Raw genomic sequence first — 22358 nt, forward strand, 5'->3', positions numbered from 1 at the left:
GTAGGGACGCCCGACCATGTCAGAGGTAACACGGGGATTCGAACCAGCGATCCCTGTGTTGGTAGGCAACGGAATAGACCGCTACGCTACCTAGATGCCTGAAAATAGTTTAAAAAGTGACAAAGTGGACCGAACAGGCGCCCCAACTGACCAGAGGAGGCGCTAGAGCAGCAACCAGGACACATACCCACATCCGGCTTCCCACCTGCAGACACGGCCTGTAGGCCTGTAGTGTCTGTAGGGATGTCTGACCAAGCCGGAGGTAACACAGGGATTCGAACCGGTGATCCCCGTGTTGGTAGGCAACGGAATAGACCACTACGCCACGCGGATGCCCATTTAGATAATTTAAACACCTTTAATTTGAATTTGCAAAATGAGAAAAAAAAAATTAATGAGGAGTGAATACTTTCTGAAACCACTTCAGGGCCCCCAAGTCTTTAGACCTCTCTGGACCAAAAAAAAAAAAATCGCTCCTTGGGAAATCGAAGAGAATCAGGACCCCCCCCCCCCCCCCACTTATTCACCGCAAGTCGCTCTGTACAAGAGTGTAGGACCAAAGGCTAAAGTTTAAGTTTGAAACATTTCGTAGGCGAACTTCAGCATACGCGACTAGAATGAAAGGGTCTTTGATAGAACCACTAGTTTTGATCTATGAAGATGTTCATGCCGACTGGTTGGCATTTGTCTACTTCATACTAACAAGAATAATTCAAGAAAAGGCAAAAAATGTGTTGTTTGTTTTATCGAAATGGAGGGAAAAAAATCTATAGGTAAAAATATAAACAAAGAAAATAACACCATCTTGAAGAAATATACAATCTTGAAAAAAAATACGATTACTCGACATTTGAGCATGACTGTCACTGCGACTTCTTATGTTACATACAGGAGGAGCTACTGACAAGTGTGTGTGTGTGTGTGTGTGTGTATATGTGTTCATCACATCTTCTCCTCTTTTTTAACCTTGAGGAACTCCGCCATATTAGAGAAGTATTTCTGGTTAGCCTCGGCCACCTTCTTCTCTGCAGCTTGTGGATTCACAATCTCCAGCCCCTGCAGAGGAGAGGAAGAAGAGTTGTAGGAAACTCATGAACCGGTCAGGTGCCCAGAGAAGAAACACTTCAACATGGAGTTTTATTCTCACCTGGAGAGGAGTGAAAGCTACGCTGGAACTGGTTCCTGAGGAGCGATCTCGGACTGTAGACTTTCCACCGTACGTCATGCTCTGCTTCTGCAGTGTCCGCTATAGAGTCAAAAACAAAAAAGATGAATTGATGAGAGGTCAGACACAAAGATAACCACCGAGTCCAAATGAGAATGCGGACGTGTTTACCTGGAGGGATTTGGAGATCCTGGCCTTAGTGGCCTCGTTGACCTGAGCCTGTCTAACACGCCCGCTGCCACTTTTCCCCAGCTGGCCCAGGCTGAAGCCGAGGTCCTCTTGGTACGCATCATCCTCAATCTGCAATACCACAAAAAGATTCAGTCGGCGGTCCGATTTGGTACACTGTACTTCACAAGAATGCCACCATAGTCACATGAGGATGAGGAAAATAGTGTGCATACATCCCAAAGGGCACTGCATTTGGATGTGGGGTAAAAACTGGGGGGGTAAAAACACTGCATTTGGATGTGGGGTAAAAATTTAAGATGACAAAACTTTTAGAAAGCTAGAAGCAGACGGTTTACTTGCTAAACTGACTCAGTCGACCCAGCCATAGTCAGACAATACAGATTTATATTTTACATAACAGCGTGGCCTGACTGAACAACCACCACTTTAAATACTTCACAGGTAGTTTTGTAAGAGGTGGGTTAGGGGCCCCTGTACCTTCTTTCCTCTACAGACAATGTCATGAGGGAGATCAAGATGAGAGAGAAAAAAAAAAAACCGTTTGAAGGACAATATCTGCTGACCTCTGCAAAGGTCATCCTGTTGGCATGTTTCCTGATCTCAGTCAGTCCGAGACGCTCCTTCATCTTGCGGTACCTTCAGGAAGAGAGGGCAGTTCATTTGAGTCTGGTCATACCATGCTGACGCCATTCAAGCACACCACAGTTCTCATATCTATTGACCAAATCTGGCTGTGTTTTCTGTACTGTCCCAAACAACCAACAGTTACTGCACCTCCTTCCTCCTCTCTTTTTCCTCTGTCCATCCAGTGGGGCTGGCAGAGGTTTGACCTGCTTCACTGGGGGGGGCTCCTGCCACTTGTCAAACTTCCTCTCGATCTCCTCCTTTAGATCGTAGCCGACCTGAGTTGACACCATGAATTTACCACCGTGGTGTGAATGGATCGGAAAATGAATACAGACGTGTGTGCATCTTTTTTTTTTTAACCCACCTTGCCGCCTGCACTCTCGTGGAAGCTGTCTACCCGGGCAGCCAGCGTGCACTTAGCAGCCACCAGACGAGCCGCCTTCCTCCTCAGGTCCTAAAGAAGAGAGAAGAAAAAGAGAAGAAAAAAAAAGAAAAGACAAGACAGCTGTTACTCGAACGGTTTTGCCAACCAGTCAAATGCACAAAGATGTACTCGGGTGCAGGGTTGAACCCTGTTCATTCAAGTTCAGTATTAACGTATACTGACAGGGGGCAGCGACTGCACAACGTCACAGTGGTAGATGTAGCCTGTGTGGGGCAGCAGGGAGGTGCTACTGAAACCTGACAGGGTCTTCCTTTGGGCACCCAGCAACATCAGGTTACATGCTGGCATCTTAGACAAGTTGGTGAGGCCTCCAGCGATACCTACAGACGGAGCAGGAAGACGTCAGAGTGACTCAAAACTAAAAATAACACGGGGACGGCAAAAACCCTTGAGTTATGACAACCACACAATCCATATTAATAAGCTAAAAAGGGTGAAACAGACGCCGCTTCCACCCTTACCCACCCATGATCTTGGCAGCTGTTGATGCACCGACTATGATGGACAGATTTGGTGCGATGAATGACATTCTGGATTCGACGTATTCGTATATCCTGTGTTTAGACTGGTTCAGCTCCAGGGCCATGTCACACGCTTCTTCTAACCGCTTCAGCTCGTCCTCACCGAGCAGAACACTGAAACCGCAAGAGCAGAGGGTGATCACTGTGCACATTCAGCCATGCATATTCAAATATGAGTATTTGGAAGAAACAGACATCTATCTGCACAGCCACACGGATTCACAAAATGAACATTTTTATATGCATGGCAATTCTGGCTTTACTCAGATTATCAGAAATTGTTTTCTTATGCTCTTTACATCTGTTTTGAAAAAAAAAAGTCAATGATTCAATTTTATTTAAAATATTTAGTACTTGTTAGTGACAGATTCAATTTCTCCCCATCTCCTGCAAGTAACAACAAACTGCCTCTTGGACAGTTGCTGCAGCGACACATATCACACATTTTTTAAATTATGTTTTTCAAATTAAACTGTGTTCGACGTCAACACAACTCGTATGGGTAGATGAGACAGGGAGGTTTCATAAACCAGCCAGCGTTCTGACATCTTACCCTTGTGTGGTTGAGGCCGTGACACTGACGACCATGATGGTGGCATTAGTTAAGATCTGCTGCAGTGTCTCATTGTTCTTGCACTTGTCCAAATTGTTTCCTAGTTCCTACGTTGGAAACACACGCACACGCACACGCACACACACACACACACACACACATATAGTACCTGGTAGCAGCCCTGAACAGTAACTGTCCTCTGACCCAAAGCAATAATCCAAAATGCTCTTAAGCGCCCAGCCATAATTTCACTGAGCAGACAACATCAATTACATGCGTTTCTCCACGAGGGAATTAGGAGATATTTTACACACTTGTGATTGACAGATATCAGTTAGCCAATACGGCCTTTCACTGATGTATTGTCATTAAATTCTGCCACTATAAATTTATTTCTTCAACATAAAAGCATCTCCCGAGGGTAGGAGCAGGTATAATCCCTGTATGAAATGGTGTCATTTTAGCTACAGTAACCCCCCCCCCCCATGGGCTGAAGACATCAACTAACTCCTTACCTTGACCGTCCGGATGTAATCTAGAGAATTTGGCACTAGGGACTCGAGCTCTGGGAACCTCTTGGAATATTTATCACGGGTAAACTTGTGAATTATATCTTAAACAGAATAAAAAGTAGACGAAAATCAGTATTGGAGACAAAAAAACTATTTTTTTTTAAATCCATGCAGTTTTTAAGACTCTAAAGCAGCATCAGTAAACTTACTTAGTTCATTGTCGATCTCTACTGTGAGGTTATTGGCTGCAACGATCAGTCTGTATTCTGGGTCTGCTTCAACTGGGCCAGACACTGAAGGAGGAATAGAAGTACCGAAAAGACAGATCATAATTATTGAAAGAAAATGAAATTAATTAAATATTTGCAGACCTTCCTTGCCACAAACTTTTTTCTGCTTTTAAAGGAAAAGATAAAAATAGTATAAAAATAGTATGCATTTGGTAACTAATGGCAGGGCAAGGGCATTACCAGTGGGATACACTCACCCTCTGAGTTCTTGCGCTGCTTTCCAACATATACTGCAATTTTGTCCGTAATCTCTGAAAACTGAAGACACACTTTTATGTTGGGGTCACCAAACATGTCACTGTAATCATGCAGCCAAACCAAATCCGAGATGCAACTCACCTGCTTGCTATTGCGAAGCTTGGCTATGGATGTCACACTTTCTGCTCCACTATAGTCAACCTCCATCTCCTCTGGGATGTCTTCCAACCCTCCCGTCTTTCCCTCTGCTTCCTCTCCATCGCTCTCTCCCTCCTCCCCTCCCGGATACAGTCCATCCTCCCCCTCATCCCCAGCCTCCTCCAGATCCGCCAGGAGCTCGTCCGCCAGAGACATCTGTTTTCAGTGGTAGAAATGGTGTGAAAAAGAGTTGGTACCAAGCAACTGGGTTAGTAAAATATTAGTATGTTATCTAAAGCACTACTAATACTACTTTTGGCTGCTCCTGTTATGTTATTGAAGCACTAAATTGTTACATTTAGTTGAAGGACCATACCAGTGGTTTTGCATATTTCAGCCCATTTACTAAAAATTGCATATACTTAACATGCTCTGACCAATTTCCAATGCATCCCATGGTGTTTTCAGCTTGTTTTCAGTGTGTTTTTGCTGCCTTGTAGGCGGTCATCAGTTTCCATTCATTTCAGCACATAAGAAAATCAACTTGCAGAGACTTGAAACTTGCCTGATGGGTAATCCATTTTAGTCACCTGTTTAACACTGTCGTTGTGGGATAACTTCAGTAGGATATTAAATATTAACAGTCAGTAGGAGCAAGATGGAATACATATGCATGAATGAGAGGGAGGACAGTGGAATGGTGAGGATGCAAGAAGTAGAGGTGATGAAGGTGTATGAGTTTAAATACTTGGGGTCAACTATCCAAAGTAATAGGGAGTGCAGGAGAGAGGTGAAGAAGAGAGTGCAGGCAGAGTGGAGTGGGTGGAAAAGAGTGTCAGGAGTGATTTGCGGCAGAAGGGTACCAGCAAGAGTTAAAGGGAAAGTTTACAAGATGGTTGTGAGACCAGCTATGTTGTATGGTTTGGAGACAGTGGCACTGACGAAAAGACAGGAGGTGGAGCTGGAGGTGGCAGAGATGAAGATGATAAGATTTTCATTGGGAGTAACAAAGAAGGACGGGATTAGGAACGATTATATTAGAGGGACCGCTCAGGTTGGACGGTTTGGAGACAAAGCAAGAGAGGCAAGACTGAGATGGCTTGGACATGTGTGGAGGAGAGATGCTGGGTATATTGGGAGAAGGATGCTGAATATGGAACTGCCAGGGAATAGGAGAAGAGGAAGGCCAAAGAGGAGGTTTATGGATGTGGTGAGGGAGGACATGCAGGTGGATGGTGTGACAGAGGAAGATGAAGAGAACAGGAAGAGATGGAAAAGCGACCCCTAACGGGAGTAGCCAAAAGTAGTAGTATTAGCAGAAGCAGCAGCAGTAGTAGTAGTGGGATAACTTCTCAAATCAACCTGCGCTTTCAACGGAATTATCTCGCAGCATTAAAGAGACTGAACAAAAAAGGCAAATAAATGTCTGTTTTGATGGATCAACTATCTGAATTATGTTTCAAGTCTTTGCAAGTTGATTTTCATACTGTACTGAAATGAATGGAAACCAGTCTGGAAGGTGTCTGTGAATGTTCTCCTTCATCCAGGTCATGGTTCTCCAAAGGAGTTGAATCAAGTGTAACTGGACTTGGTTATAAATCCGTGAAGACGTTTCGCCTCTCATCCAAGAGGCTTCCTCAGTTCGTGCCTTTCTGACTAGACCAAGCTAGTCTGACTGGCTGCTGATGAGACTCAGATATTTATCCTCTTTGGAGTCGTTATCAGAGCTGTAGATGTCCATGGCTCTTTGTGATCCGATGTTTAGCAACGACAGTCGTTGGAGGTGTTAGTATCTGAGTCTCATCAGCAGCCAGTCGGACTAGCTTGGTCTAGTCAGAAAGGCACGAACCGAGGAAGCCTCTTGGATGAGAGGCGAAACGTCTTCACGGATATATACCAAGTCCAGTTGCACTTGATTCACCTCCTTCGGACAGTCTGGAAGGTGGGTAGGAGAAACGTATTCATGAAACATCAGGTACGCTTTGGTAAATCGTCAGGAGTCATGTACAGCATACGCGATGTGTCGTCCATGGGTTTGAGACGTGCAAGAAGTGGACATGCTAACAACATGATACTAACAGCTGTCGGCTAGCTGGCACCGTGGGATCAGTTTAACAACTGGACATCGCGGGTAAAAATGAAGAATCAAATTAATTTACCTGGTGAGTTTGAAACTCCCGTCCAAAGAAGAAAACTTAAAGTTAGGTGGGTTGATGCTTGTTTGTTTTGTTTTTTGCTGTAGGACGATAAATATGTAGCCTGTACGGAGCTTGTGACGTGCGGCTTCAGGACGTTCGTCGCAGATTAAATACGTCAGCGATCGACGTTCTTCGCAAGGGCTTCTGGGAGTTCAGGGGTTTTCCATTTCCCCCCTCCGTCCTTTTATTAACGATTAAAAAGGGTCGTCATATTCAACGGGATATTACATACTGTTCCCTTTGGCACTTTGGATATATCTATGTATTTTTGGATGGAATGTATATTTACCAGGTTTGTTTTATAATGAACTTTCTTCAAGAATCTGTACGTGAATATAAACAATGTTCAATAAAAATATATTATTTTTAAATTCAACGGAATGCAAAATTCAAACAAAAGAAAGTAAGAATAACTATAAACAAACAAAAAGGGACAGCACGTCAGTTTTACAAAGTAGTTTTCTAAATGAAATCATAATGACTGGGGGCACTGAGAAGAATAATTGCGAAAATATATACTACACGTTGTTTGTGTCTGTGGACCCTATGTTCTGTCGCCACTGGGTGGCGCTGTGAAGCGATGGCCGGCGAAGAGGGACTGCTGTAAGGGGACAGAAGAAGAACAAGCGGAGCGAAGACGGGAAGTTGGATGGGTGCTACGTGTTGCTAAAGTAAAGTTAAATAACCGTTCGTTGGTCTCCGGTGACCACTCACCAACGTGACATGATGACCATCTGACGATATCATCAGTCACATGGCGGCGTCTAGCCTTTCTTATTGTCAAGTCGCCGCTCCCTGCCATGCGTTCCTGCTGGCTGGTGGGACGCGTGATTTTTTTCCGTACCCGTTTTCCGGATGCCTCTGATTGGCTAGTACTCGTTGCCTCCGTTGATTAGGTTGGGGGTTAGGGATAGGGTTAGCCAATCAGAGATAGAGTACGGGCAGGTCTTCCCGGAATCCAGGTGAACGCTCTCTCAACGAGTACTAGCCAATCAAGAGGCGGAGTTCCCGGAAAACGGGTACGTGCATGGATAAGTAGACACGTTGGCCCTTGGCTAACGGGTCGGACCCTTTAGTCCAGTGTTTCTCAACCCAGTCCTCAAGGACCCCCTATCCTGCATATTTTCCTTGCAACCCTGAATAGGTACCTGTTTATAGTTATTCAACCAATCAGCAATGAATTATGTCAGCCGTTGCACACCTTGGATAATTAAGTGCTGCGAGATGATTGGTCGAGTAAGTACAAGCAGGGCTACCTATGCAGGGGTACAATGAAAATCTGCAGGATAGGGGGTCCTTGAGGACTGGGTTGAGAAACCCTGCAGTTTAGTCGACTGGTTAACGTTGTCGCTTGGCGGAGCGGGAGATACGGGTTCGCGTCTCGGTCGCGGCAGTTCCCGTGGTTGCCCCCCCTCCCCCCGAATTCGCTGCATTGGTGTCAGAAGTGGGACGGTGCGCCCAGAGGCTCACATGAGGGAGCCGATATGCTGAAGCGCCTCCCGAAGGTGGGGAGTAGTAGTGTAACGTGCATGGATAAGTAGACACGTTGGCCCTTAACTAACGGGTGGTTATAACGTTGTCGCTTGCGGTGCAGGAGATACGGCAGGGGTCCCCAATAGGCGGCCCCGCGGGCCACGTCCGGCCCGTGACGGGTTGATTTATGGTCCGCGAGAATTTTTGGAGAAATGCCAGAAGGAAGATTTTTTTTTATTTCCCTACCAAAAAATTTTTCTTTAATTTCTTAGTAAAAGTAAGCCTAGTAATATATCGAAAAATAGATGAAAAATCTCTGTTTAAATTATAATACCTGCAACGTAAAACAAACTAACGAACAACATGCTGCTGGAGGTTGAGTGGCCCGTGGTTTTAAAAGTGGCCCGCTATGAAAAGTAATTGGGGACCCCTGAGATACGGGTTCGCGTCCCGGCTGTGGCGGTCCCGGACTGTCCCCCCCCCCCCCCAATTCGTTACATTGATGTCAGAAGTGGGATGGTGGCGTTATTATGAAACCCACTGCTTTTCTGGGCAAGACACGCCCTGTGCAGCATTCAAGCGCTAGGATTGGCCAGGCGTCCAAGCGCTAGGATTGGCCAGGCGTCCAAGCGCTAGGATTGGCCAGGCGTCCAAGCGCCAGGATTGGCCACATGAGTATAACCACGCCCCGTAAAGAAAGCTGAGTCAGACTAGATAGAGTAGACACATAATCGTTTTTTTGCGCCATTAACGATCTATCGAGCTCAGTAAGTAGCTAACCACACTCACACTCGCTTTTCTAATGTGTAGAGCACGATTGAATTAATACTGTCTCACCAATGATGCCGTATAATAATCCAGTTAAATTCTCATTATAACATATTGTTGTATATGTATGGTTGTCATAAAATTAGAAGGTTTTTTATCATGATCTCTATGCCTGAGAAGTTAGCTAACCTTAGGTAGCTAGCAAAATAGTTTACTGAACTGACGTCACTGAATTTAAAGTTTGTTTAAAAACCTGACATTAGCAGTTTGGATAATTAACTTTATCCAGCAAGCTAGCCTAGCTTGACAGAAGTCAGTGTCCTGTTCTCCCGCATTTTCTCTCCTGCTTAAAGCCCATTCGGTGACATTAGCTTGGTAGGAACGTTGCTGAAGTTGGATAGATAGCGTTACCGGTGATGCTGTGTCATTTATATGTTAGCGTGATATATTTTGTAGATTGACTCAAAAAGAGCTATGCTTTCACTGATATATATATATTTTTTTCTTTTTGCAGTTCAATACACATTTCCAACTATCATATTTAGCTGTAACACTTTATCAATCCATCCATCACTCACTCACTCATCCATCCAACTCATTCACTCACTCACTCACTCACTCACTCACTCACTCACTCATTCACTCACCCACTCATTCACCCACCCACTCACCCACCCACTCACTCATCCACTCACCCACCCACCCACTCATTCACCCACCCACTCACTCACCCACCCACTCATTCGCCCACCCACTCACTCACCCACCCATTCACCCACTCACTCACAACCCAAGGCACTTTTAAGAGCCATTCTTTCTGCATCTCTCGCCGCATCTCAGCAATATGTCTTCAACTGAAGAAGAAAAACGGTAAATTAACCATAAATTAACTGGTTTTCCATCCATCAAACTGTTTTCTTCCACTATGTTTTCGTTAGTAAAGCCAGCTGTTAGCCCAAAGTTATCATTCAGCAGTGTGGCTTCACTCTTTGCTAACCTAACGTAAAGTTATTCAGGTTTCAATTTTAAATTAAAGTTAGCTACTGTCCTTAGTTCTGGCCATCTTCTTTTCCCCTTTCTCCATTTGATTACTCGACGCTAACTAGATAGATGGCATTACCTAACAGATTTAGATTGTTCTGGGTAGCACCAGGTATTTTCATATCTTCTCAATCGGGTATTTGAGGTAAGGGGGTGGAAGTGTCATGTCATTTCATTACAATTGCCTGTTTGCCTATGGAATAACGTTGCTATGAATAGTAAGGTCTAAAATATATGATATTTCTCCTCAGACAATTTGACTTGAGTGCAATACTCAAGCCCCATAAGAAAAATGAAAAGAGGTTTACCTGCATCAGCCCCAAGAAGAGTAATATCTCGGAGTTTCCTGCTTTGAAGGTTCCTCTCTCTTTCTCACTTGCTCAAACTGGGGCAAGACCCCAATGTCTATTTTCTGTTAAAATAAATAGTCTATAATTTTAATATTGATATTATGTACCCAAGAAGCACGCTTAAGTAAATACGTTTAGAAGGTAATTTAGAAGATCTTATGCCGCGTTACCTTATACACACACATGCTTACGCCCGTCTTTTCACATGCCTGTCTTGTTTCATTTGATTCTGCTGTGTTTCATAGGACTGTCTGCCAGACAGCTATGATTACCATGTCTGTGATTACAAGACCATTAGTGAGACAGGTGATCATGTAAACTTCAGGGCCACCCTTCGGATGGCCTTGTCATCGGAGGATGAAATAAAGCGGTGGATGAAATCTCACACAGTCACCTGGAGGGTGGACCGAACAGATCCAGGAAAGGGCCAGAAAGTTATTTTCAAGGTAAGACACTTTGCATTGAACATCCTACAATCCTATCTTTACAGATCAGGTGATGTTCTAGTATAAAAAATATTAATCTTTTGGCTGGAGGAAATGTAGGTAATTATAACACCTATAAGCTTAAAGGTAAAATTCAGAATTTTGGACACTTGGCCAAATTTCTCATTTATCGATGTCAAAGGGTGGAGTCCTTTCTCAGCAAAATACAATGCTTTACCTCATACAGCGTATCCAGCTCCTCCTTAGTTTACTTTTTTTTTTTAAATCGAACGGAGAAACTTTGACAACATGTCTTGCTGGAGTGGAGTATCTAACACTATTAAATTTTCGCATCTGTGGTAGTTGTTATTCATACTGTACAAGAACGAATGACTTCTTCTGAAGTTAGGAGAAGAAACTGATATCTCCAACTACAATGACCATTGCAGACATCACTATGAGATGGTACATGGACTGCATTTTATCTGAAGTGTTTTACTATTGATGCCTCTCATTCACCCATTCACACACCATTGGTGAAAGGCTGCCATGCAAGGTACCAATCCACTCATTGAGAACAATTAGGGGTTAGGTGTCTTGCTCAGGGACACTTCGACACGCCCAGGGCGGGGATCGACCCGGCAACCCTCATATTGGCAGACAACTGCTCTTACCTCCTGAGCTATGTCGCCCCCGCGTGAAAGAGAGGATTAACGTTGATTATTGCCACAGACCTAAAATAGCACGTGTATTGTCCTTTTAAGGTGGACTTCAGATGCCAGCATAAGACTAGACCTCGGGGCATTGAAAGTAAAGGCAGAAGCAAGAACACAAACTGCCCTGCTAAGATGACGGTGACACTCCTACGCACTCAAGTGAGCAGAGGCAGGCAGAGTCGGTAAGTCAGGCTTACTGTAAATATTACATCTTTGATATACCCTAGGTTTAGCACTGTTGTCCTGTCTTACACAGTAAAGAACATGGCATTTTTGTCTAAAATGTCTCCTCAGAAGCACGGACCCCCACGTGCCTACCTTTCCAACAATAATAGCCATCTGCGGTAACCACAACCACAACATCTATGTGGCTGATGCACTGAGGCACCGCGATGTGGGGGACGAGACAAAAGGGAAACTGACCAAGCTTTTTGAAGCAGGACACTCCCCAAGTTCAGCCTTAGATGTTCTCAAGTACGATCTTCAGGTGGAACATGGGGATAATTATGTGTTCGCCACAGCAGACAGAGCACTCTGTCCTACTCTCGAGTACTGCTACAGGTAAAGATATTTTTCATTGATATTTTTCAAAGAAATGCATGATTCTTAAGTTAAACTCTAAGCCCCATTGTAAAACTGATGCTTTCTTAATTCTGAAAGTTATTGAGTATACAATTGACTTACTAATTTTTTGTCTTTGGACAGACTTTACCATCAGATCTTCTGTCAGGAGTATGGAAGTTCTGAAGGAGTAGAGATGGCAGTGGCTCTAGAGAGGCATATTGAGCAGTACAACGTTGAGTGCAGGGACCAATGTGCCAAAGCAACAACATCCAGTGGCAAGCGGCTTTTGGTGGCTATCTGCTCCCCCTTGATGAAAAGAGTGCACGCCAGCCTAAAGCACAGTGGGGAGATGTGCTTTATGGATGCTTCGGGCAACATGGACCGGCATCATTGTCGAGTATTCCTGCTGTTGACCCACAGTTGTGCTGGTGGCCTGCCGCTGGGGATAATCATCACCCAGTCTGAGGAAGAGCAGGTCATATTGGAGGGCCTAGAACTTCTGAAGAGCCTCCTTGATGAAGAGTCCTTTTCAGGCAGGGGAGAGTCAGGGCCCATGATATTCCTCACAGATGACAGCAGGGCAGAGAGAGCAGCATTAAGCAGAGCCTTCCCACAAGCCAAACTTTTCCTCTGTTCCTTTCACCTGCTGCAAGCTGTATGGAGATGGCTGTGGTGCAAGGAGAATGACATCAGCATGTCAGACAGGACTACATTGTTTGCAGTCGTCAAAGATTTGTTATATGCCAGGGAGGAGAGTTCATTGCACAGCTGTTACCATCGGGCTTTAGAGAGCTCTGCTTTTAACAGGTTGGTCCATTTTGTGAAAATGACAGCAGATATGGTAGTCACCATATTTTCATTGCTTTTTATCCCATCAGAACAGTCCATGTTTGTCATCGGAGTTACTGTAATGATACCTAATACTGTTCATTATCCTTCATTATTCACTGTATTTAACTCTAAGGTATCCAAAGTTCAAGGCCTACGTGGAGAAGCTCTACAGCCGGAGGGAGTGTTGGGCTCTCTGCTACAGGGACACCATGCCAATAAGAAGCAATAACACCAACAACTACAGCGAGGCTGCAATGAGGATACTGAAAGACAAAATCCTACATCGCACGAAGGCATACAATGTACTGCAGTTATTTGACTTTCTGACCACCTGCCTCAGTGCTTATTATGAGGCTAGAATAACAGATGCTGCCATTGGCCATTGGGAAGGCTTGCAGAAATCAAGGTTCCTGGTGAAGAGCAACAGTGTGGAACCTGAGGACATCCACAAGGTCAAACTTTATTCTGTTCTAACTTCTAATTATTATTATTTTTACAAAGCAGCATTGGATAGTAAATGTGAATAAATTCCCCTGGCAAGGTTGGAGATTGAAAGAAACGTTTCAGTGAATTAATACTAATGTTTGCTTCCTCTCTATTTGTTATTCCTCTTCGCTGTTACTTTTCCACATAGATTGATGCCAGCCACTTTGAAGTGAAAAGCTGTTCCACTCCTGGAAAGATCTATGTCGTAGACGTACACCTGGAGATGTGCACCTGTCCCATGGGTAGCAGTGGTGAGCCCTGCAAACACCAGGCAGCTGTCGTCCTCCAGCACAGAGTCCCCAGCACCAACTTCCTGCCACAAACAGCAGAGATGAGGGCAAAGCTACTGTACATAGCAACTGGTAGTAAGTTAAATACAAAGAGCCTCTTTGCTGTAAACAAAGGAAGAGTCATTTAGCACGCGCCAAATAGAATCTTGTTATCTTATCTGCGCTAAATAGAAATATAGTTTTCTTGTGAGAAAAGAGGGAAAATGTGTTCTCTTACTGTTAAAGTTGCTTACCAAAAGGTGTCCGTACAGGTTATGGCAGTGTAGTATAGACACAATAGTGTACTTGATGGAGGGTGTAACATTAATTTTGTTATATCATATTGTTTGTTTTTCAGAGGATAATGTTCCTCTCCAGTTTCTGCAGCCGTTCAGGGAAGAGGCAGGGCCATCAACAGGGACATATGCTGTCCCAGACCTGGACATTGCCGATGACGCCTGGCAAGAAGAGACAGATCGGGTGATGGTGACTGAACAGGTTCAACAGGCTGGATCAGAGGAAGGTATTCAGTCAGAATGCACTCTTTCAAACTCTGGTCTATATATTGATCTTCACATTTAGTTAGTCATGTGTAAATCATCTTTGGTGCTGAGTTACTTCATCAGGTCTCCATGTAAAACACTCAATTCATTGTCAGTAATTTTAAGTCATCTGGTTCTGTGACAAAACCTCCACCACCGTCCCAGCTAACAGGATACTGGGGTGTCATCTAGTGGATGGAATACATCAATGCCAATTTTGTCCTTTCTACTTCTACACTGATCAACTCTGTAAACGTTCAGCTTACTGTTATGGGGGCACAGACATAGAAGATGAACAACGTCTATGGAGTCACAGAACCAGCTGACCTGCATTACTGACAATGAATGGAGTGTTTCTCTTGGAGACCTGACGAAGACCCATTCGGGTTGAAACTTTGTCTAGTTTTTAATCATTAAAGGTGGTTCTACGCCTTCTATATTTTGATCTTTTAATCTCTACCTGCAGTTCCTATCTTGCCAAGCCCTGTCTTATAGGATTGCAGTGATAACCTAACTACCCTGCTCTTCAAAGAGTATGGATCTTTTTTGTGATCAAGCCATTATTGTTGCTTAAATTATTATTGCTATTGTTTTCCAGCATCACATCAAGCTGCTGCAGCAGGATTTGCTGAAATGTGCCAGGAGCTGTCAGCCCTTATCAACAGCGACTCATCTTTCACAGCCTCAGCAGTGGCTGCAGTAAAGGCCTTTAAAAAAATCAAAGACAATCCATCAAAAATTATCACGGCCTTACATATGTTTGCCGACACCACTTAAGATCATCCGAGATGTGGACTCCACGGAATCTGAAGCTGCTGACCCCTTCAACAGCAGCCCCGTTGATGGTAATGAGCACGTGCACACCTCCTCTTTGGCCTTCCTCTTCTCCTCTTCCCTGGCAGCTCCATATTCAGCATCCTTCTCCCAGTATACCCAGCATCTCTCCTCCACACACGTCCAAACCATCTCAATCTTGTCTCTCTTGCTTTGTCTCCAAACCGTCCAACCTGAGCTGTCCCTCTAATATAATCGTTCCTAATCCTGTCCTTCTTCATCACTCCCAATGAAAATCTTAGCATCTTCAACTCTGCCACCTCCACCTCCTGTCTTTTCGTCAGTGCCACTGTCTCCAAACCATACAACATAGCTGGTCTCACAACCATCTTGTAAACTTTCCCTTTAACTCTTGCTGGTACCCTTCTGTCACACATCACTCCTGACACTCTTCTCCACCCACTCCACCCTGCCTGCACGCTCTTCTTCACCTCTCTCCTGCACTCCCCGTTACTTTGGACAGTTGACCCCAAGTATTTAAACTCAAATGCCTTCGTCACCTCCACTCCTTGCATCCTGAAACAAAATCATAAAAAGAACACAAAAAACCTTTACAAAATCATGGAAACTTATAGCCCTCGAAAATTGCTTTACAAACCGTCCTTTGGCATGATGGGCCTATGTGCAAGTTAGTGTGCATTTTCTTGCATGACAAGGCGTCAGTAAAATAACGTAAGGGACCAGCAGCTCGGCTACCCGACCTCTAATAAGTGTTATTAATTTGTGACCCCCACATGTTTTGTGTGTGCTTATTAACAAACTGCGATTATCGCGATCAACCAATTACATAATACCGAGCAATCACTTGTCCTTTTGTGGAAAAAATAGGTAAGCTAACAAAAAAACAACGTGGCTTTGAGTAGCGTCAGCCTGTCGTCAAATAGTTACTACGATACTGATATAATTTAACATTACACTGGACCGTACTAGCTAGCTAGACAGATCTATGCATTATAGACACATTTAGCCTACTTAGCTATCGCAAATTCAAAATGCGCTCCATCATGCAGCAACAGTTCCTGAAAGGGAGTCATTTTTTCTGTATTAAGCAGTTGGCTGATGGCGATAACCACTACTTGTTAAATAAGGGCACACAAAACGTGTGGAAAAGTGTATTCAATCACAAAAAAACAAACACAGTTTGCATTGGAGGTGGTCAAAGATCTCAAATCCTCAATTCATTTTGATAGCGAGTAGGCTCGTGGGCGTGCCTAGTGCAAGCATGGACGCCCGGCCAATCCTAGCGCGTGGACGCCTGGCCAATCCTAGCGCGTGGACGCCCGGCCAATCCTAGCGCCTGTATTTGCGGTTTTAATGCAATAAAGCACGTTATTGAAGACACGTGCCCGCCCGCCCGCCCCCCCCATCTTTTTACTTTGTTGCAGTTCGGCATCTCAGTGTAGCGTTCTGTGTTGAGCTTGAGCGCTTAAGAGATACATTGTACTCAGTTTTGAAATCCCGCTCTTTCTGCTGCCTGCCCACGGGACAGCTGTGTGATGGACAGATGTGATGGACAGCTGTGTGATGGACAGCTGTGTGATGGACAGATGTGATGGACAGTTGTGTGATGGGCAGCCTCCATGTGAAACTGGCTCTGAGGCTGGAGTCTCTTCCTTGCCAACAGAGGAGGTGAAGGAGACCAGGTCTCAGCACAGAGCTCCAGCATGTGTGGAGATGTAGGTCAGGTGTGGAGATGTAGGTCAGGTGTGGAGATGCAGGTCAGGTGTGGTGATGTAGGTCAGGTGTGGAGATGCAGGTCAGGTGTGGAGATGTAGGTCAGGTGTGGAGATGCAGGTCAGGTGTGGTGATGTAGGTCAGAGAAGGGCTGCAGGTCAGCTTGTGCACACCACTGAGACTGACTGAAGTGTGTTTCTTACAGAAGCCTTCGGTGCTGCGAACACGGCGACTGAGCTGCTGCAAAGACCAGGAGCAGGACTCGGTGTGGATCAGATTGCTTCTTTTCAACAGGTGGATATATATTCTTCATGCTGTGTTTTCAGATGTTCTAGAAAAGTTCCAGAGCAACTGTGACAAAGAAATACTATGTGATCGTGTATTTTCAGGTAAACACGTATAAATGGTTGTGAAGTGTCCGTTGGTTATTGGCCACGTAAATATATAAATGTGTAAATGTATTTAAAGACTCTGAAATCCCAAATCTGTGATTCGTCCTCATGTTAACTCCCGAGCTGCAGAACCAGAACGTTCTTCTAACATCACGACACGTTCCCCATGGAGAAAGCAAGAAGGCAAATCAAACCAAACTGCCGACCTGTCATCTCAAATATCTTATTCTCGTTCACATCATCCTGGTGTGGTAATGAGGCCGGAGGCGCAGAAGACATGTTTCCCTGGAGAACCAGCAAGATGTCCGCTTGGACATCAGCCATTCAGCAGGAGGTCGTCCTGTCGTCATCTTTCAGTCTGCATGTGGTCCACTGTTTCTGCCAAGTGTGTGACTGTGTGAAAAAAATACATATAAAATCCAGTGAGTCAAGTAAACTCTTTATGAGACAGTACAAGCCTGTTTCATGTCATAAGCAATCATCAGCTGTTATTGACAGCTGATGAGGCAGGCAGGCAGGCAGGCAGGCAGACAGGCAGGCAGGCAGGCAGGTCGTTTCACACCTCATGAGATGAGACGTCCTATAAATAACCCCAGTTTTAATGGGGCTGCGATGATTATACTAAGGCTTGGCACAAGGACTTCATAATAAACTGTAATGATAAGATTATAATACATAATAAAATAGGTAATGCTGGAGCCTGGACAGGCCGCCACTCACACACACATTCATACCTAGGGACAATGTAGTACGGCTGATTCAGCTGACCTACATGTGTTTGGACTGTGGGAAGAAACCGGAGCCCCCGGAGGAAACCCACGCAGAAACGGGGAGAACATGCAAACTCCACACAGAGGACGACCCGGGACGACCCCCAAGGTTGGACTACCCCGGGGCTCGAACCCAGGACCTTCTTGCTGAGAGGCGACCGCGCTAACCACTGCACCACCGTGATGCCCTAATGAAGAAATAATGCAATAAAATACACAATAATACACATAATGAAATAATAATACAATAAAATACACAATAATACACATAATGAAATAATAATACAATAAAATACACAATACACATAATGAAATAATAATACAATAAAATACACAGTAATACACATAATGAAATAATAATACAATAAAATACACAATAATACACATAATGAAATAATAATACAATAAAATACACAGTAATACACATAATGAAATAATAATACAATAAAATACACAATAATACACATAATGAAGGTTCCTTATTGAAATGAGACTTAGCAAAGCAGCAGACCTACAAATGAGAGGAATTACTACAGGAACTACCCCTGCAATACACCTACACACATATTAAAGAGGTACTAAACACTTAAAACGTGTTTTTTGAGCTGTAAACTAAAATTATATGGCATACATTGTATTGTCATTATGTATTATCATTATCATTATTATGTATTATTGTGTGTGTACATTGTGTTGTATTGTGTGTGTACATTGTGTTGTATTGTGTTGTATTGTATTGTGTTGTGTTGTATTATGACGAATACATTGTAAGAAAGCGCTTTGAGTGGTCGGTAGACTCGAAAAGCGCTATATGAAATGCAGTCCATTTACCATAAAGACCTATACACAATAAAGCTGAAATAATACACACATAATAAACATAATAAAAACCAAACAGCACATAATAAAACTGATACAGTCGCTGCGGGCGGAAACCAGCTGCCCATTAAATAAACATGTGTATGTATTTGCGTGTGTAAGCGTTTGCCCTAAATTAACTCATTGACTTTGTGCCATACACATTAATGTCCACTAGAGGGCACCATACACCATCAGTTGCAAGCCGGCGAAGATAAGCAGGGTCAAATCCAACTTGTCTCCGGTACTAAAGTTTTCATTGTATGCCATAGGCGTTTCTAGCCCATTTTTGGGGGTACTGCAGCACCCCTAAATTGAAGATATTTTTTATTTTTTACTGTATGTCCATGTTTAATAAGCTGAAGAAATGTCAAAACCATATCCAGTATATGGTTTAAACGTAATATTGTAACAACAAAAATACAGCACCCCCCCCATGCTTCGAAAGTGGTTTGATCCACCCCCCCAAATGTATCTTGCCTGGCCGGCCAGCACTCTGGGTGCTCAGCACCCCTAAAGCTCCGATCCTAGAATCGCCCCTCGTAGATTGATAACGGATAATACTGTTGCATCCAAATAATCCTGATCTTCAGCGGGCACACCTTCACAGTAAACTGTAATAATAACATTATAATAAATAATACAATGCACAATAACACACATAATATGCATGTATAATAAAGCTGAAATAATACACACGTAATGCAAATACGCGTCATAAAATCAAACGGCGCATAATAAAACCGATACAGTCGCTGCAGGTGAAAGCCAGTTGCCCATTAAATAGACATGTTTATATATTTGCATGCGTGCGCATTTGACCTAAATTAACTCATGGACTTTGTGCCATACACGTCAGTGTCCACTAGAGGGCACCCTAAACCATCCATCGCAAGCCGGAGCTATAAGCGGCGGCGAACCGAGCTGTTGTTGTCTACGCCGCTAGTTTTCATGGTGTGCCTCATGGCACATCGGTAACGGATAATTGTGCTGCACCCAAATAATCCCGATCTTCAACGGGCACGTCTCCGCAGTGGCCGCCATCTTGCGGCCGCCCTCCATCTTCTGGCGGTTTTGCCGGGATGCGCTTCTGAGCGCAGCTGTGATTTACGCACGTTGAAGCGCATCTTGCAGCTTCCACGCGTCCTTTATTCCCCCGTGACCACCCACGAGCACTTCCCTCCGCAGCGCTGCCGGCGACCCGATGGATTATTGTTATGATCATAACAATCCATCCATCCATCCATCCATCCAAACCACTTGTCCTGCTCTCAGGGTCGCGGGAACAACAACAATAATCGGCCGTACTAAATTGTCCCTAGGGGTGTGTGTGTGTGTGTGGGGGGGGGGGTCCTGTGTTCCTGTCCAGGGTGTCTCCCCCCCTGCCGCCCAGTAACTGCTGGGATAGGCTCCAGCATCCCCGCGACCCTGAGAGCAGGATAAGCGGTTTGGATAATAATAATAATAATAATAATAATAACAATAATAATGTCGAGCAACTATGGTGTTCGAAAACCAGATGGAGGCTGTTTTTGAGAGGAGGATGCTGCCAGTTTCTGGGGATTTTGTCTAACCGTGTTGAAAATGACCTGCAGGACCGCATATTTACCAAAGCCAGCACCCACCCTAACCCGCGCATGCGCAGTATCGCCGACGCGTGCGCGAGATCAAGTTATCGTACCACGTTCAAAGGCACTAAGATGGTGCGTCTTGGCCCTTTTTACTGTATGCTCAAACGTTTTCTGTCTATCTATCTCTGTATCCATCTATCTATCTCTGTATCTACCTCTCTATCTATCTATCCATCTATCTATCTATCTCTGTATCTACCTCTCTATCTATCTATCCATCTATCTATCTATCTCTGTATCTACCTCTCTATCTATCTATCCATCTATCTATCTATCTCTGTATCTATTTGTCAAAATGGATACAACGCTAAAACATAAGTACTGGGACATCTGGCCATTACACCTACAGGAGCTTTTATGACATCCCATTCTAAACCATAGGCATTAATATGGAGTCCCCCCCCCCCCCTTTGCAGCTATAACAGCTTCCACTCTTCCGGGAAGCTTTCCACAATATTTTGGAGTGTGTCTGTGAGAATTTTTGCCCATTCACCCAGAAGAGCATTTGTGAGGTCAGGCACTGATGTTGGACGAGAAGACCTGGCTCGCAGTCTCCGTTCTAGTTCATCCCAAAGGTGCTCAGTGGGGTTGAGGTCAGGGCTCGGTGCGGGCCAGTCAAGTTCTTCCACACCAAACTCACCCAACCGTGTCTTAATGGACCTTGCTTTGTACACTGGGACACAGTCATGCTGGAACAGAAAAGGGCCCTCCCCAAACTGTTCCCGCAAAGTTTGAAGCATAGAATTGTCCAGAATGTCTTGGTATGCTGAAGCTTTAAGATTTCCCTTCACTGGAACTAAGGAGCCCAGCCCAAGCCCTGAAAAACAACCCCATACCATCATCCCCCCTCCACCAAACTGTACAGTTGGCACAATGCAGTCAGACAGGTAATGTTCTCCTGGCGTCCGCCAAACCCAGACTCGTCCATCAGACTGCCAGATAGAGAAGTGTGATTCGTCACTCACCAGAACCCGTTTCCACTGCTCCAGAGTCCAGTGGCAGCGTGCTTTACACCGCTCCATCCGACGCTTGGCATTGGGCTTGGTGATGTAAGGCTTGCATGCAGCTGCTCGGCCATGGAAACCCACTCCACGAAGCTCCCGGCGCACAGTTTTTGTGCTGATGTGAATGCCAGAGGAAGGTTGTAACTCTGCAGTTAGTGAGTCAACACAGCGTTGGCGACTTTTACGCACTATGCGCCTCAGCACTCGGTGACCCCGCTGTGCGACTTGACGTGGTCTGGCACTTCCTGGCTGAGTTGCTGTTGTTCCTAAACGCTCCCACTTTTCAATAATACCACTTACTGTTGACTGTGGAATATCCAGCAGGGAAGACATTTCACAAACTGACTTACTGCAAAGGTGGCATCCTATGAATCCACTGAGCTCTTCAGAACGACCCATTTTTCACAAATGTTTGTGAATGCAGCCTGCATGGCTAGCTGCTTGATTTCATACACCTGTGGCAATGGGTCTGAATGAAACACCTGAATTCAATGATTAAGAGGCGTGTCCCAATACTTTTGCCCATATAGTGTATCTATCTATCTATTCATCTCTGTCTGTCTATCTATTTATCTGTCTGTCTATCTATCTCTGTCTGTCTATCTATCTATTTATCTGTCTGTCTGTCTGTGTCTATCTATCTGTCTGTCTATCCGTCTGTCTGTCTGTCTGTCTGTCTGTCTGTCTGTCTGTCTGTCTATCTATCTATCTATCTATCTATCTATCTATCTATCTATCTATCTATCTATCTCTGTCTGTCTATCTATCTATTTATCTGTCTGTCTGTCTGTGTCTATCTGTCTGTCTGTCTGTCTTGTCTGTCCGTCCGTCTGTCTGTCTATCCGTCTATCTATCTGTCTGTCTATCTATCCGTCCGTCCGTCCGTCTGTC

General features: G+C 44.5%; 2 protein-coding genes across 3 annotated transcripts; one reads left to right on the top strand and one right to left on the bottom strand.

Moving 5' to 3' along the window:
• Positions 1-923: 923 nt before the first annotated feature.
• Positions 924-6931, bottom strand: prpf31 (PRP31 pre-mRNA processing factor 31 homolog (yeast)). Its single transcript, XM_056286648.1, has 14 exons — positions 6801-6931; positions 4645-4857; positions 4503-4563; positions 4225-4308; positions 4019-4116; positions 3504-3610; positions 2895-3064; positions 2592-2749; positions 2349-2438; positions 2132-2259; positions 1921-1993; positions 1337-1465; positions 1148-1246; positions 924-1056 (listed from the first exon to the last, which is right to left on the bottom strand). Exons 2-14 carry the CDS (start codon positions 4855-4857, stop codon positions 943-945), a joined length of 1524 nt encoding a protein of 507 aa, XP_056142623.1. The 5' UTR covers positions 6801-6931; the 3' UTR covers positions 924-942.
• A 5562-nt stretch (positions 6932-12493) lies between these two features.
• On the top strand, positions 12494-17581 carry LOC130118399 (uncharacterized). 2 transcript variants are annotated; one of them, XM_056286841.1, is made up of 7 exons: positions 12494-12983; positions 13141-13459; positions 13642-13858; positions 14121-14285; positions 14903-15149; positions 17018-17106; positions 17334-17581. In XM_056286841.1, exons 1-5 carry the CDS (start codon positions 12526-12528, stop codon positions 15079-15081), a joined length of 1338 nt encoding a protein of 445 aa, XP_056142816.1. In that variant the 5' UTR covers positions 12494-12525; the 3' UTR covers positions 15082-15149; positions 17018-17106; positions 17334-17581. The 2 variants fall into 2 exon arrangements, with proteins under 2 accessions (XP_056142816.1, XP_056142815.1); XM_056286840.1 differs by lacking the exon at positions 17334-17581 and having other exon boundaries at positions 17018-17216.
• The last annotated feature ends 4777 nt before the right edge of the window (positions 17582-22358 follow it).

The sequence above is a fragment of the Lampris incognitus genome, chromosome 9 (assembly GCF_029633865.1).
Source record: "Lampris incognitus isolate fLamInc1 chromosome 9, fLamInc1.hap2, whole genome shotgun sequence".
Lineage (NCBI taxonomy): Eukaryota > Metazoa > Chordata > Actinopteri > Lampriformes > Lampridae > Lampris > Lampris incognitus.